General features: G+C 49.9%; 1 protein-coding gene across 1 annotated transcript; it reads right to left on the bottom strand.

Moving 5' to 3' along the window:
• Positions 1 to 853: 853 nt before the first annotated feature.
• On the bottom strand, positions 854 to 14,871 carry AP4M1 (adaptor related protein complex 4 subunit mu 1). Its single transcript, XM_058822998.1, has 16 exons — positions 14,834 to 14,871; positions 14,473 to 14,530; positions 12,947 to 13,041; positions 11,854 to 11,960; positions 11,322 to 11,418; positions 9,333 to 9,443; positions 8,345 to 8,425; positions 7,641 to 7,703; positions 7,208 to 7,274; positions 5,869 to 5,922; positions 5,069 to 5,175; positions 3,934 to 4,025; positions 3,293 to 3,337; positions 3,098 to 3,148; positions 2,285 to 2,402; positions 854 to 1,165 (listed from the first exon to the last, which is right to left on the bottom strand). The coding sequence occupies exons 2-16, from the start codon at positions 14,528 to 14,530 to the stop codon at positions 983 to 985; spliced, it is 1,329 nt and encodes a 442-aa protein (XP_058678981.1). The 5' UTR covers positions 14,834 to 14,871; the 3' UTR covers positions 854 to 982.
• Positions 14,872 to 15,043: the final 172 nt, after the last annotated feature.

Genomic DNA, 15,043 nt, shown 5'->3' with positions numbered 1-15,043 from the left:
TGAGAGCAGAATATTGAACTTCCCACCCCTTTTTTCTCCATTTTTTCCCCATTTTTCCCCAATAACAACACCAACACCTCCGTCATTTCTGGGCCGTTTTTTTTCCGGGATTTTCACAGGAATTTTTTGGGAATTTCGCAGGAATTCCCCATTTATTCCGGAAGGTTCTCTCTCACAGCCTCAGCACGTAGCAGTCGCTGCGGGTCAGGTTTGTTCTGGAAGGTTCTGGGAGGTTCTGGAAGGTTCCAGAAGGTTCTCTCTCACATTCTCAGCACGTAGCAGTAGCTGTGGCTCAGGTTGGGAGGTTCTGGAAGGTTCAGGAAGGTTCTGGAAGGTTCTGGAAGGTTCTCTCTCACATTCTCAGCACGTAGCAGTCGCTGTGGCTCAGGCTGGGAGGTTCTGGCAGGTTCAGGAAGGTTCAGGAAGGTTCCAGAATGTTCTCTCAGGTTCTCTCTCACATCCTGAGCACGTAGCAGTCGCTGTGGCTCAGGCTGGGAGGTTCAGGAAGGTTCTGGGAGGTTCTGGGAGGTTCCGGAACATTCTCTCACAGCCTGAGCACGTAGCAGTCGCTGTGGCTCAGGTTGGGAGGTTCTGGAAGGTTCAGGAAGGTTCCGGAACATTCTCTCTCACATCCTGAGCACGTAGCAGTCGCTGTGGCTCAGGCTGGGAGGTTCAGGAAGGTTCTGGGAGGTTCTGGGAGGTTCTGGAACATTCTCTCACAGCCTGAGCACGTAGCAGTCGCTGTGGCTCAGGCTGGGAGGTTCAGGGAGGTTCAGGAAGGTTCAGGAAGGTTCTGGAACATTCTCTCTCACAGCCTGAGCACGTAGCAGTCGCTGTGGCTCAGGTTGGGAGGTTCAGGAAGGTTCAGGAAGGTTCTGGAAGGTTCTCTCTCACAGCCTGAGCACGTAGCAGTCGCTGTGGATCAGGCTGGGAGGTTCAGGAAGGTTCAGGAAGGTTCAGGAAGGTTCCGGAACATTCTCTCTCACAGCCTGAGCACGTAGCAGTCGCTGTGGCTCAGGTAGCGCACCCAGCGCTGCCCCGGCGCCCCCGAGAGCCGCAGGAAGCGAACGCGGAGCCCCGAGCAGGAGTGGGCCGGGAGCTCGAAGGAGCCGTGGGCAGGGCCCAGCTCCAGGCGCCAGCAGGGGCTCAGGCACGGAACTTCCAGCTGCAATTCAAAAAAATCGGCAATTTCGGGCATTTTTTGGGCATTTTTTGGGGATTTTTTCGGTGATTTTTCACAATGTTTTGCCGATTTTTGGGGATTTTTTGTGATTTATTGTGATTTTTTGGGAGTATTTTGGGGGTGCTTTTAGGATATTTAGGGTATTTGGAGTTTGAGGGATATTTTTTGGGGAATTTTTTTGAGGGATTCTGGGGGGAATTTTTGGGTATCTGTGGTTTTTGGGAGCCCCGAGCAGGAATGGGCCGGGAGCTGGAAGGAGCCGTGGGCAGGGCTCAGACACGGAACTTCCAGCTGCAAAAGGAATTTGGGGATTTTTCAGGATTTTTGGGATTTTTTGGGAATGTTCTGTGATTTTTTTCAGCCATTTTTTTGTGATTTTGTGTGAATTTTGTGGGATTTTTGGGTGATTTTGTGTGAATTTTTTGGGATTTTGGGGAATTTATTGTGATGCTTTTGGGGACTTCTTGGGGGTTTTGGGGATTTTTAAGGTATTTCAGGTTTTGGGGAATTTTGGGGGAATTTTTTGAGGTTTTTGGTGGTTTTTGGGGAATGTTTTGCAGGATCTGGGAGCTGGAAGGAGCTGTGGGCAGGGCCCAGCTCCAGGCGCCAGCACCGACTCAAAATGGGCACCTCCAGCTGGAATTTGAAAATCTGGGAATTATTTTGGAATTTTGGGAAAATTTTCTGGAATTTTTGGGGGATCTTTTTGGGATTTTTTGTCATTTTTTCAGGATTTTTTGGGGGGATTTTTATTTTGGGGGGATTTTGGGGAATATTTGGCATATTGGGGAATTATTTTTGGGGGAATCCTGACCTTGAATAGAGCCGAGAGCTGGGAGCCCCCCTGCATTTTGGGGGAATTTTTTGGAATTTTTTGTGAATTTTTTTTTTTGCTTTTTGGGGGAATTTTTTGGGGGATTTTTGGGGATTTATTTTGGGCATGCTGACCTTGAAGAGAGCCGAGAGCTGGGAGCCCCCCTGCATTTTGGGGGGATTTTTTGTGAATTTTTTTGGAAATTTTTGTGATTTTTTTTTTTGCTTTTTGGGGGATTTTTGGGGGGATTTTTGGGGATTTTGGGGATTTATTTTGGGCATGCTGACCTTGAAGAGAGCCGAGAGCTGGGAGCCCCCCTGCATTTTGGGGATTTGCCAGCGGATGCTGCGCGAGCCCAGGTCCAGCTCGGCCGCTTGGTCGGGGCTGCTCAGCTCCTGGGAGAGGCTGGGGGGCAATTGGGGTTAAATCCTGAAATTCCCACCCAAAATCCCAAAACTCCACCCCTAATCCCACAATCCCAAAAATTCCCCAGAGTTTCCCAAAAAATTCAGTTCAAAATACCCAAAAATTCACCCAAAACCCCTAAAAATTCCCTCAGATTCAGCCCCTAAATTCAGGTTTTATTCCCAAAATCCCCCACAAATCCTAAAATTCCAGCCCAAATCCCAAAAATTCACCCAAACATCCCCTTGAAGTTCCCAAGAAATCTACTTCAAAATCCCTGAAAATTCACCCAAAATCCTTCAAAATTTCCTCAGATTCAGCCCCTAAATTCAGGTTTTATTCCCAAAGTTCCCCCACAAATCCTAAACTTCTCCCCCAAATCCCAGAATCCCAAAAATTCCCCAAAATTCCCTTTGAGGTTCCCGAAAAATCTACTTCAAAATCCCTGAAAATTCACCCAAAATCCTCTTGGATTCCACCCCAAAAGTTGGGATTTGATCCCAAAATTCCCCCAGATCCCAAAGTCCCAAAAATCCCCTCAAGATTCCCAAAAAATCTGCTCCGAATTCCCTGAAAATCCACCCAAAACCCCTCAAAATTCCCCCACATTCCACCCAAAATTTGGGATTCAGCCCCCAGGACTCCCCAGAATCCCAAAATTCCCCCAAAATCCCCAAAATCCCCAAAATTCCCACCTGGAGACGCCTTTGGGCACTGGCAGCCGCAGGCAGACGTTGACGGCGTGGCTGGAATTGGGGCAAATTGGGGAATTTTGGGGAAATTTGGGAATTTTGGGGTGAATTTGGGATTTTTGGGGAGTTTTGGGAGTCCCAGGTGGCTGAAAATCCCAGGATTCTCCCAGGAATTCCCAAATTTGCCCCAAATTTCACCTTTTTGGGGGGAGGTCACAGCGCAGCTTCAGGTACAGGCGGATCCTGGGGGAAAAGGCAAAAATGGGAAAAATTCCTAAAAACGGGGAGAAAAACTAAGAAATTGGGAAAAATCACTAAAAAGCTCTCAAAAAATTACAAAAAGTCACCAAAGACCCAAAAAAAAATCCCTGAAAATCCCAAAAGTTGCAGAAACGAAAACCTTTAGAAACAGGGAAAAACTAATCAGAAAACCACCCCAAAAAATTCCCAAAAAAACTCCAAAAAATCCACAGAAAAGAATCCTAAAAATGCAGAAAAAAATCCTCCAAAAATCCATAAAAATCACCCCAAAATTCCTCAAAAAAAAAAAAAAAAATCCACAAAAAAAAACCCTAAAAATCCCCCCCAAAACCCCCCTAAAGGTCACATAAGAAAGCGCCTAAAAACTCCTAAAAAATTGCTAAAGAAGCCTCAAAAAAAAAAACAGAAAAAAATCAGAAAAAAAATATTTTAAAATTTTTTTAAATCCCAGGAAAAAAAAAAAAAAAAAATCCCTGAAAAATACAAAAGGAAGCAGGAAAAAAATCCCCCAAAAAAGCCCAGAAAAATCCTAAAAATGCCCCAGACGGCCCCAAACGCTCGAGCGCGGGCGCACCCACCTGGCGCCGCCGTCGGCGTGCAGGGAGGGGAAGAGGCGGAAGGGCAGCGGCGCCGGGAGCTCGTCCAGCACCTGGTACCGCATCAGCGTCATCTGGAATGGATTTATCAGAAAATACCACAGAAATACCCACAGCTCTGAAACCCCGCTTTTTTCACCGTTAAAATCCCCTTCCCCCCCCCCCGCAAAAAATCCCCTTTTTCTTCCTTTTTTTTACCCTTAAAATTCACTTTTCTCCCTCTGAGAAATCTCCTTAAAATCCCTTTTTTCCCCCAAAAATGTCCCATTCCCCCAGCCAAAAAAATCCCCTTAAAATTTCAGTTTTTCCCCTTAAAAAAAAAATCAAAAATTCAATTTCTTCCCTAGAAAAACTCCCAAAAATCCCCCCAAAATCCTTTTTTCCTCAAAAAAATCCCTGAAAAATCCCATTATTCCTCTAAAAGATCCCCCCAAAATCCCTTTTTTTTTTCCTCAAAAACAATCCCTGAAAAATCCCATTTTTTCCCCTGAAAAATCCCATTTTCCCTTGGAAAAGATCTCCAAAAATCCCCCCAAAATCCCATTTTTTTCCCCTAAAATACCCCATTTCTTCCCTAAAAAAATCCCCTGAAAAATCCCATTTTTCCCCTAAAAATAATCCCTGAAAAATCCCATTTCTTCCCTAAAAAAAAAAAATCTCCCAAAAATCCTCCCAAAATCCCTTTTTCCCCCTAAACCCCCCCACAAAAAAAATCCATTTCTTTCCTAAAACCATCTCCCAAAAATCCCTTTTTTTCCCCTAAAAAATCCCTCAAAAATCCCATTTCTTCCCTAAAAAAATCCCCGAAATATCCCATTTTTTCCCCTAAAAAATCCCCCAAAAAATCCAATTTTTCCCCTAAAAATCCCATTTCTTCCCTAAGAAAACTCCCAAAAATCCCACCCAAATCCCTTTTATTGCCCCTAAAAAATCCTATTTTTCCTCAAAAAAAAAACCCCTGAAAAATCCCATTTTTCCCCTAAAAATTCCCCTCAAAAGTCCCATTTCTTCCCTTAAAAAGTCTTCCAAAAACCCCTGAAAAATCCCATTTTTTCCCCTAAAAAATCCCCCAAAAATCCCATTTTCCCCCCATTTTCCCAAATTCCCGTGGTTTCACCTCGCCGGGGTTGGGGGTGACCCTGAGCACGCGCTCGGAGCCGAAGTCGTCGAGGCGCACGGAGCTGTGGAACCAAACGTCGTCCGCGCGCACCGGCGTGCCGTACCCTGCCGGGCACGGAACCTTCCGGAACCGCCCGCAAAACCCCAAATTCCCCAAATCCCCACAGCTCGGGGAGTTTGGGGCGTTTCACGTGGGCTTTTAGGGGAAAAAAGGGAATTTTGGGAGGGGTTTGAAAGGTGGTGGGAGGAGAGAATTTGGGAATTTTTGGGAAAGTTCAGGAATTCTGGAAAATTCTAGAGAATTCCAGAAAAATTCTGAGAGATTTCAGGGGTCTGACGGGGTTTTGGGGTGTTTGAAGTGGATTTTTAGGGGGGAAAATGGAATTTTTGGAGGGGTTTGAAAGGTGAGGGGAAGGGGAAATTCAGGAATTCTGGAAAATTCCAGAAAATTCTGGGAGATCTGAGGGGTCTGAGGGGGTTTGGAGCTGTTTGAAGAGAATTTTTATGGGGGAAAATGGAATTTTGGGGGATAAAATAGGGGTTTAAAAGGTGATAAGAAGGGGGAAGTGGGAATTTTGAGGGAAAGTTTGGGATTTTTGGGGGAATTTTGGGAGAAATTTGGGGAAATGAAAGGGAATTTTGTGAGGGGAGAAGGGTCCTGGAAGGGTAAAAAAAAGGCGGGAAAAGGGAATTTGGGGGGATTTGGAGGGGGATTTTCAGGATTTTTGGGGGTTTGGGGTCCTGGCGGGGATTTTGGGGAGGATTTTGGGGTCCCCATTAATTCTGGGGGGGTCTCACCCCTCAGCTCCGATTTTCCCACACAGAATTCCTCCGTGAGGCCGATCCGCAGCTCTGGGGGCACAAAGAGGGGGTCAGGGACCCCAAAACCCACCCGGGACCCCCCAAAAATGCACCCAAGACCCCCAAAATATTCTTGGGATCGCCAAGTATCCCCTGGACCCTAAAATTCCCTCAAAATCCCCCAAAAATTCCCTCAAAATTGCCCCAAATTCCCTTTTCCTGCCCTTCTTTCCCCTTCCAGGACCCTTTTGCCCTCACGAAATTCCCTTTAATCCTCCCCGAAAATTCCCTCAAAATGCCCCCAAAATTTTTAGGACCCACCAGAATCATTCCAAGTGTCCCAAATGCCCCCAGACTCCCGAGAAATTCCCTCAAATTCCCTTTTCCCGCCTTTTTTCCCCCTTCCAGGACCTTTTGCCCTCACAAAATTCCCTTTATTCTCCAAAAATTTCCCCAGATTCCCTCAAAATTCCCCCAAATTTCCTCAGAATTCCCCCCAAAATTTTTCGGACCCTCCACAATCATTCCAGGATTCCCAAATCCTCCAAAATTCCCTCAAATCCCCCCAAAATTCCCTCACAACTCCCCCAAATTCCCTTTTCCCGCCTTTTTTTCCCCTTCCAGGACCTTTTGCCCTCACGAAATTCCCTTTCATTCTCCCAAAATTCTCTGAAATTCCCCACAAATTCCCTCCAAAACCCCCAAATTTCTCCCCAAAATCCACTTTAACCTCTCAGGAACCCCCCAGACCCTCCCAAATTTTGGATTTTTCCCCAAAATTTGGGATTTTTTCCTCCCCAAAACCCCTAAAATTTGGCCTTTTCCCTCAAAATTTGGCTTTTTTCCTCCCCACTTCCCCCAAAATTTTGGATTTTTTCCTCCAAACTCTTCCTAAATTATTATTTCCCCTCACAAATCCCCTACACTTTAGAATTTCACCCAAATTTGGACTTTTTTCCCCCAAAACCACCCAAATTTTGGGGCTTCCCCCTCAAAAAAACCCTGACATTTTCTCCCCCAAACCCCTCAAAATTGGATTTCCCCTCCCAAAATTGGCTTTTCCCCTCCCCAAATCAGATTTTTCCCTTCCAAAACCCCCAAATTTTATTTTTCTCTCCCAAAATTTTGATTTTCCCCTCCAAAAATTGAATTTTCCCCCCTAAAATCAGATATTTCCCTCCCAAAATCCGATTTATTTCCCCCCCCAAAATCAGAATTTCCCCCTCAAAACCGCCCAAATTTCATTTTTTTTTCCTCCCCCCAATTTTTTCAGGCACCCCCAGAGATTCCAGACCCCCCCAGCAAAGCCCAGAATTGCCCCAAATTTGGGGTTTACCTGTGCAGGGGGGCAGGTAGGACTTGAGGCGGATCTCGCCCTGCACGTCGACCTTCAGGGGGGTGCCCTGCCCCAGAAATGCCAGGTGTGGGTGAAAAACCCAAATTTGGGCTCGGAATTGGCATTTTTGGGGTTTTTGGGGACCTTCAGGGGGGTGCCCTGCCCCAGAAATGCCAAGTGTGGGGTGAAAAAGCCAAATTTGGGCTCGGAATTGGCATTTTTGGGGTTTTTGGGGACCTTCAGGGGGGTGCCCTGCCCCAGAAATGCCAAGTGTGGGGTGAAAAAGCCAAATTTGGGCTCGGAATTGGCATTTTTGGGACCTTCAGGGGGTGCCCTGCCCCAGAAATGCCAAGTGTGGGTGAAAAAGCCAAATTTGGGCTCGGAATTGGCATTTTTGGGGTTTTTGGGGGAATTTTGGGGTTTCTGGGCTCACGTTGGCGGCGATGACGACCGAGAGGCGCTCGAGGACGTCCACGAACACCTCGGACTTGGGCGGCTGCAGAGTTTGGGGTGAAATTGGGAATTTTGGGTTATTTTAGGGATTTTTGGGGTTATTTTTTGAGGGTTTTTATTAGTTTGTTTTTGGGGAATTTTTGGGGGTTTTGGGGATTTTTTTTTTTTATTTTTGGGGTGGATTTTTGGGGAATTTTGAAGAAACCTGAGAATTTTCATGGAATTAGGGGGATTTTGGGGATATTTTTGGGGTGATTTTTTTGGGGTTTTGGGAAAAATTTTAAGACTTTTTGGGGGACTTTTTTTATTATTTCTTGGGAATTTTTCAGGGGAGTTTTGAATAATTTTTTGTGATTTTTTTTCATGGAATTATGGGGGATTTGGGAGGGGGGGATTTTTGGGCAATTTTGGGGGATTTTCCATGGAATTATGGGGGATTTTTTGGGGATGATTTTTTGAGAACATTTTTTTATTTATAGGGATTTTTTTTTTTTTTTTTAAATTTTTGGGGACTTCTTTGGGATTTGGCGATTTTTTGGGGGTTGGATTTGGGTGAATTTTGAGCGACTTTTGAGCAAAATTCCCCCAATTTTGAGCAAATCCAAGTGGGAATTTTGGGGAATTTGGGAATTCTGGGCTGGAATTTCAGGAATTTTGGGGAATTTGGGGGATTTTGGCTCCCACCTGGTCTCCCCTGGGCGGGGGGAGGGGTCTGGTGGCCGCCCCCCCCGGCACCACCCGGCTCTGCTGCGTCTCCGCCCCGAACTGCAAAACACAAAAATTGGGAATTTTTAGGGAATTTTCTTCTTTTCCCAGGAATTTCTGGGGTTTTTCGCCCAGGAATTTTGGGTTTTTTTTTCCCAGGAATTTGGGGGTTTTTTTCCCCCTGGAAATTTTGGGGCTTTTCCTGGGAATTTTGGGGGTTTCCCCAGGAATTTTTGGGTATTTTTCCCCAGGAATTTCTGGGGTTTTTCCCAGGAATTTTCTTTTTTTTTTTTTTTTGTCCCACAAATTTTGGGTTTTCCCCCAGAAATTTAGGGGTTTTTTTCCCCAGGAATTTCAGAGGGCTTTTTTTCCTGGGATTTTTGGTTTTGTTTTTTTTTCCAGGAATTTCTGGATTTTATTCCCAGGAATTTTGGGGTGTTTTTTTTCCCCAGGAATTTTAGGGTTTTTCCCAGAAATTTTGGGGGTTTTTTGTCCCAGAAATTTTGGGATTTTTCCCAGGAGTTTTAGGGGTTTTTCCTGGGATTTTCATGGGTTTTTTCCCAGAAATTTTGGGGTATTTCCCAGGAAATTTGGGCTTTTTTTTTTTTCCGGGAATTTTGGTTTTTTTTTCCCCAAGAATTTCAGGGGGTTTTTTTTCCCAGGAATTTTTTTGGGTTTTTCCCAGGAATTTCTGGGTTTTTTCCCCAGGAATGTTCTTTATTTTCCCCAGGAATTTTGGTTTTTTTTTTTTTTTATCAGGAGTTTTGGGGTTTTTCCCCACGAATTTTCAGGGCTTTTCCCCAGGAATTTGGGGTTTTTTCCTAGGAATTAGGGACTTTGTCCAAGAAGCTTTGGGGGTTTTTTGTCCCGGGAATTTTGGGGTTTTCCCCAGGAACTTTTGGGGTGATTTTCCCAGGAATGTTGGTTATTTTCCCCCCCCATGCTGTGTTTCAGGGTTGGGGCTCACCAGCCCCACGGAGCCCAGGTCCAGCAGGCTGAAGGCTCTGGGGGCCTCGGGCTCCGAGTGCACCAGGCAGCGCAGCAGCTCGGGGCTCGTGCTCTGGATGTGCCCGAAGTCCTGCAGGCGGGGAGGAACGGGGAACGGGGGAAACGGGCATTGGGGGGAATCTGGGGGAATCTGGGCGGAATCTGGGGGAAATCTGGGGGGAATCTGGGCAGAATCTGGGGGGAATCTGGGGGGAATCTGGGGGAAATCTGGGGGGAAATCTGGGGGGAAATCTGGGCGGAATCTGGGCATCTGGGGGGAATCTGGGCATTTGGGGGGAATCTGGGCATTTGGGGCAAAATCTGGGGGGAATCTGGGGGAATCTGGGCGGAATCTGGGGGGAAATCTGGGCGGAATCTGGGCATCTGGGGGGAATCTGGGCGGAATCTGGGGGGAATCTGGGGGGAATCTGGGGGGAATCTGGGCATTTGGGGGGAATCTGGGCATTTGGGGCAAAATCTGGGGGGAATCTGGGGGGAATCTGGGCGGAATCTGGGCATCTGGGGGGGAATCTGGGGGGAATCTGGGCATTTGGGGCGAATCTGGGGGGAATCTGGGGGGAATCCGGGCATTTGGGGGGAATCTGGGCATTTGGGGCAAAATCTGGGGGGAATCTGGGCGGAATCTGGGCATCTGGGGGGAAATCTGGGGGGAATCTGGGGGGAAATCTGGGCGGAATCTGGGCGGAATCTGGGCATTTGGGGGGAATCTGGGCGGAATCTGGGCGGAATCTGGGCATTTGGGGGGGATCTGGGGGGAATCTGGGCATTTGGGGCAAAATCTGGGCGGAATCTGGGGGGAATCTGGGGGGAATCTGGGGGGAAATCTGGGCGGAATCTGGGCATCTGGGGGGAATCTGGGGGGAATCTGGGCATTTGGGGCGAATCTGGGGGGAATCTGGTGGGAATCTGGGCATTTGGGGGGAATCCGGGCATTTGGGGGGAATCTGGGCATTTGGGGCGAATCTGGGGGGAATCTGGGCATTTGGGGGGAATCTGGGCATCTGGGGGGGAATCCGGGCATTTGGGGGGAATCTGGGGGGAATCTGGGCATCTGGGGGGGAATCTGGGCATTTGGGGGGAATCTGGGCATCTGGGGGGGAATCTGGGCATTTGGGGGGAATCCGGGCATTTGGGGGGAATCTGGGCATCTGGGGCGAAACCCGGGAATTTTGGGGCAGAATCTGGGAATTTGGAGGGAATTTTTGGGCTGAAATTGGGGAATTTTGGGGTGAAATCTGGGGGTAAAAACGGGGGATTTGGGGGGATTTTGGGGCGGGGGGGTTTTGGGGTAAAACCTGGGAATTTGAGGGCGAAATCTTGGAATCTGGGGACAAAATCCTGGATTTGGGGGTAAAATCCTGGAATGCAGAGCAAAAGCCAGGAATTTGGGGGTAAAATTGGTGAATCTGGGGGATTTTGGCACAAAATCTGGGAATTTGGGGGATTTTAGGGGAATTTTGAGGTAAAATCTGGGAAATTTGAAAATTCAGAGGAATTTGGGGGGATTTTGAGGGATTTGGGGGGGGTCCAGGAAGCCCGAAATGGCCTGAGGAGCCTCCAGGTTGGCCCCAACGGGGCTCCCCAGTAACTCCCAGTTCATCCCAGTTCCCCCAAATTCCCTCCCAGTCCCTCCCAGTTTATCCCAGTGCCACTCCCAGTCCCTCCCAGTTTATCCCAGTGCCACTCCCAGTTGCTCCCAGTTTATCCCAGTCGCTCCCAGTTTATCCCAGTGCCGTTCCCAGTCACTCCCAGTTTATCCCAGTTTATCCCAGTTGCTCCCAGTTTATCCCAGTGCCGTTCCCAGTCGCTCCCAGTTTATCCCAGTTTGTCCCAGTCCCTCCCAGTTTATCCCAGTCCCTCCCAGTCGCTCCCAGTTTATCCCAGTTTGTCCCAGTCGCTCCCAGTTTATCCCAGTTTGTCCCAGTTGCTCCCAGTTTATCCCAGTTACCACCAGTTCCTCGAGCAGCTCCCCCACCAGCCCCAGGTTCATTCCCAGGCTCTTCTCGCTCAGGGGGCCGCAGAAATCCCTGAGCAGCGTCACCAGCCTGGGGATACAAAACCCTGAAATTCCAGCCCAAAATCCCCAAAAATCCCCGAAATCCAGCCCAAAACCCTGCCCAGGAATCCCCAAAAATTCCCCAAATTCCAGCCCAAAACCCTGCCCAGCAATCCCCAAAATCCTGCCCGAAATCCAGCCCAAAATCTCCCAATTTCAGCCCAAAATCCAGCCCGAAATCCCCCCCCAAAATCCCTAAAATCCTGCACAAAATCCTGCCCAAAATCTTGCCCAAAATTGCACCCAAGATCCCCAAAATCCAACCCAAAATCCAGCCCAAAATCCAGGCAAAAATCCCCAAAATCCAGCCCAAAATCCAGCCCAAAACCCCCGAAATCCTGCCCAAAATCCAGCTCAGATTCCAGTCCAAAATCCCCAAATTTGAGCCCAAAATCCCCCCAAAATCCCCGAATTTGGGTTTTACCTGTTGAGGAACTCGATGACGGTGAAGGGCGAGGCGTCGCCCTCGGTGGTGGCCCCAAAGAAGAGCCCCCCGTGCCTGACATGGGCAAAGTGGAGCCCCCCGAGGGTCTGCGGGCACAGAGTCCTCAGGAACCCCCAAAAACACCCAAAAATCCACCCCAAAAAACCCAAATCCTGAAAATTCACATGGCATTCTGTAATAACCTGCCGAAAATCCCATTAAATCCACCCAAAATCCCCTCAGAATTCACCCAAATCCCCTCAAAATTCACCTAAAATCCTCTTCAAAATTCACCCAAAATCCACCCAAAATTCCTCAAAATTCACCCAAAATCCCCTCAAAATGGCCCCTCAAATCCCCCTCAGAACGCCCCCAATTCCCCAAAATTCCTCCCCAAAACCCCTCCAGGACCCCCTAAAATCCATCCAAAAATCCCCAAATCCCCCAAATTCTCCCAAAATCCCCTCAGAACCCCCCAAAATCCCCCTCAAATTCCCCTCACAATTCCCCCCAAAATCTCCACCAAATCTCCCAAAAATCCCCTCAAAACTTACCCAAAATTTCCCCAAATCCCCCCGGATGCCCCCAAAAACCTCCCAAAAACCCCTCCAGGACCCCAAAAATTCTCAAATGCCTCAAAAACCCCCAAATTACCTCGAAATCCCCCCAAATCCCCCTCAGAAATCCCCCGCAAAATGCGCCCCAAATCCCCCTCAAAAATCCCCCGCAAAATGCGCCCCAAATCCCCCCAAAATCCCCTCAAAACCTCCCCAAAATCCCCCCAAAAACCTCTCCAAAACCCCTCCAGGACCCTTAAAATCCTCAAATCCCCAAAACACCCCCAAATTCTCCCAAAACCCCCTCAGAACCCCTCAAAATCCCCCTCAAATTCCCCTCAGAATGGCCCCAAATCCCCTCAGAAATCCCCCCAAAACCCCTCAAATTCCCCTCAGAATGGCCCCAAATCCCCTCAGAAGTTCCCTAAACCCCCCCAAACCGTCCCCAGCCCCCCCCCCCCGGGCCCCCAGCCCCCCGGGACTGCCCAGGCTCGGGCGAATTTGCCCGAAATGCGCTGAATTTGCCCCAAGCGCACCACGAACACCGGGGGCTGCTCCCCGCGCGCGGCCGAGAGCGCGCGGTAGAACAGCTCCGTGACGTCACGCGGCGCGCGGGGGGGGTCCCCGCGGACTGAGGGGGGGTCAAGGGAAATTGGGGGGAATTATTTGGGGGAATTTGGGGGAATTTGGGGAAATTTGGGGAATTTGGGGAAATTTGGGGGGAATTTGGGGCTTCTGAGGGGGGTCAAGGGAAAATGGGGGGAATTGGGGGGAATTTGGGGGGAATTTGGGGGAATTTGGGGGTTCTGAGGGGGGTCAAGGGAAAATGGGGAGAATTTGGGGGTTCTGAGGGGGTCAAGGGAAATTGGGGGGAATTGGGGGGAATTTGGGGCTTCTGAGGGGGGTCAAGGGAAATTGGGGGGGAATTGGGGGGAATTTGGGGGAATTTGGGGGTTCTGAGGGGGGTCAAGGGAAATTGGGGGGAATTTGGGGGGAATTTGGGGGAATTTGGGGCTTCTGAGGGGGATCAAGGGAAAATGGGGAGAATTTGGGGGTTCTGAGGGGGTCAAGGGAAATTGGGGGAATTTGGGGCTTCTGAGGGGGGTCAAGGGAAATTGGGGGGGAATTGGGGGGAATTTGGGGGAATTTGGGGCTTCTGAGGGGGATCAAGGGAAAATGGGGAGAATTTGGGGGTTCTGAGGGGATCAAGGGAAATTGGGGGAATTTGGGGGAATTTGGGGCTTCTGAGGGGGGTCAAGGGAAATTGGGGGGGAATTGGGGGGAATTTGGGGGAATTTGGGGCTTCTGAGGGGGATCAAGGAAAATTAGGGGAATTTGGGGGAATTTGGGGGTTCTGAGGGGGGTCAAGGGAAATTGGGGGGAATCTGGGGGAATTTGGGGCTTCTGAGGGGGGGGTCAAGGGAAATTGGGGGTATTTGGGGGGAATTTTGGGGTTCTGAGGGGGTCAAGGGAAAATGGGGGGAATTTGGGGGAATTTGGGGCTTCTGAGGGGGGTCAAGGGAAATTGGGGGGAATTTGGGGGGGATGTGGGGGGGATTGAGTTAATTTGGGGTGAATTTGGGGGCTCCTGGGGAGGGGGGGTTTGGGGGTACTAGTGAGGGATCAAGGAAATTTGGGGGAAAACTGGGGGATTTTGGGGGGTCCTGGGGGGGACATTTGGGGTCCCCACGGACTGTGGGGGGGGGGGAGTCAAGGAAATTTAGAGGATTTTGGGGTACTGGGGGGTTTAGGGGAATTTGAGGGGTCCCGGGGGGGTTTGGGGGTCCTAGAGGGATTTGAGGGGGGCCAAGGAAATTTGGGGGAGTTTGGGGGATTTTGGGATCCTGGGGGGTTTGGGGGACTTTGGGGGGTCCTGGGTGGGGGTCAAGGAAAATTGGGGGGTCCTGGGGTGGGGGGGGTTTGGGAGGTTTAGGGGTCCTGAGGGGGTTTGGGGATCCTGAGAAGGTTAAGAGGGGTCTGAAGGGGTTTGCGGGCAGATTTGGGGTCCCGGGGTGGATTTTGGGGTGATTTCGGGAGGATTTGGGGCTGTTTTGGGGGATACAGTCCCTGTGGATCAGGGGGTCCCCCTTGGAGCTGAGGATGAAGAGCTGGGAAAGCATCTGAGGGGGAGAAGGAAAAAACGGGATCAGAGACCCCCAAAATTCCCCCAAATTCCACGAAATTCCCCAAAATCCCCCCCAAACTGAGCCCCCCCCCATATCTGAACCCGCCAAAACCGGAGCCCCCCTCAGAGCTGAGCCCCCCCCAACCCCTGATCCACCCCCACACCCCCAGCCCTCCAACCCCTCCCCGCCCCCCAAAATCCCCTCAGGACCCCCCAAAAATCCCCAAAATCCGCCCCAAAAAGCGACGCGGCCCCTTTAAGAGGGGGCGTGGCCGAGCCCCTCCCGGGCCCCCCGAACCTCCGGGCCGGTTCCCGCTGCCGCCGCGCGCCCGGCCCCGCCCACCGCGGGCGTGGCCTCGCCGCACGTGCGCACCGCCGCGCTTTCCTATTGGCCGATCTGTGCCCGCCTCCGCGCGTCCTCTGTTGTGATTGGTTGGCGCTGTGGTCAGGCGGAAGGTGGACTCTGCGCTTTGATTGGTCGGTGCCCGTCACGTGGTTACCGGTTTTC

Source organism: Ammospiza caudacuta, chromosome 36, assembly GCF_027887145.1.
Source record: "Ammospiza caudacuta isolate bAmmCau1 chromosome 36, bAmmCau1.pri, whole genome shotgun sequence".
Taxonomy (NCBI): Eukaryota; Metazoa; Chordata; class Aves; order Passeriformes; family Passerellidae; genus Ammospiza; species Ammospiza caudacuta.
Note: the sequence above shows the minus strand (reverse complement) of the source record. Positions and strands in the feature narration are given on the sequence as shown.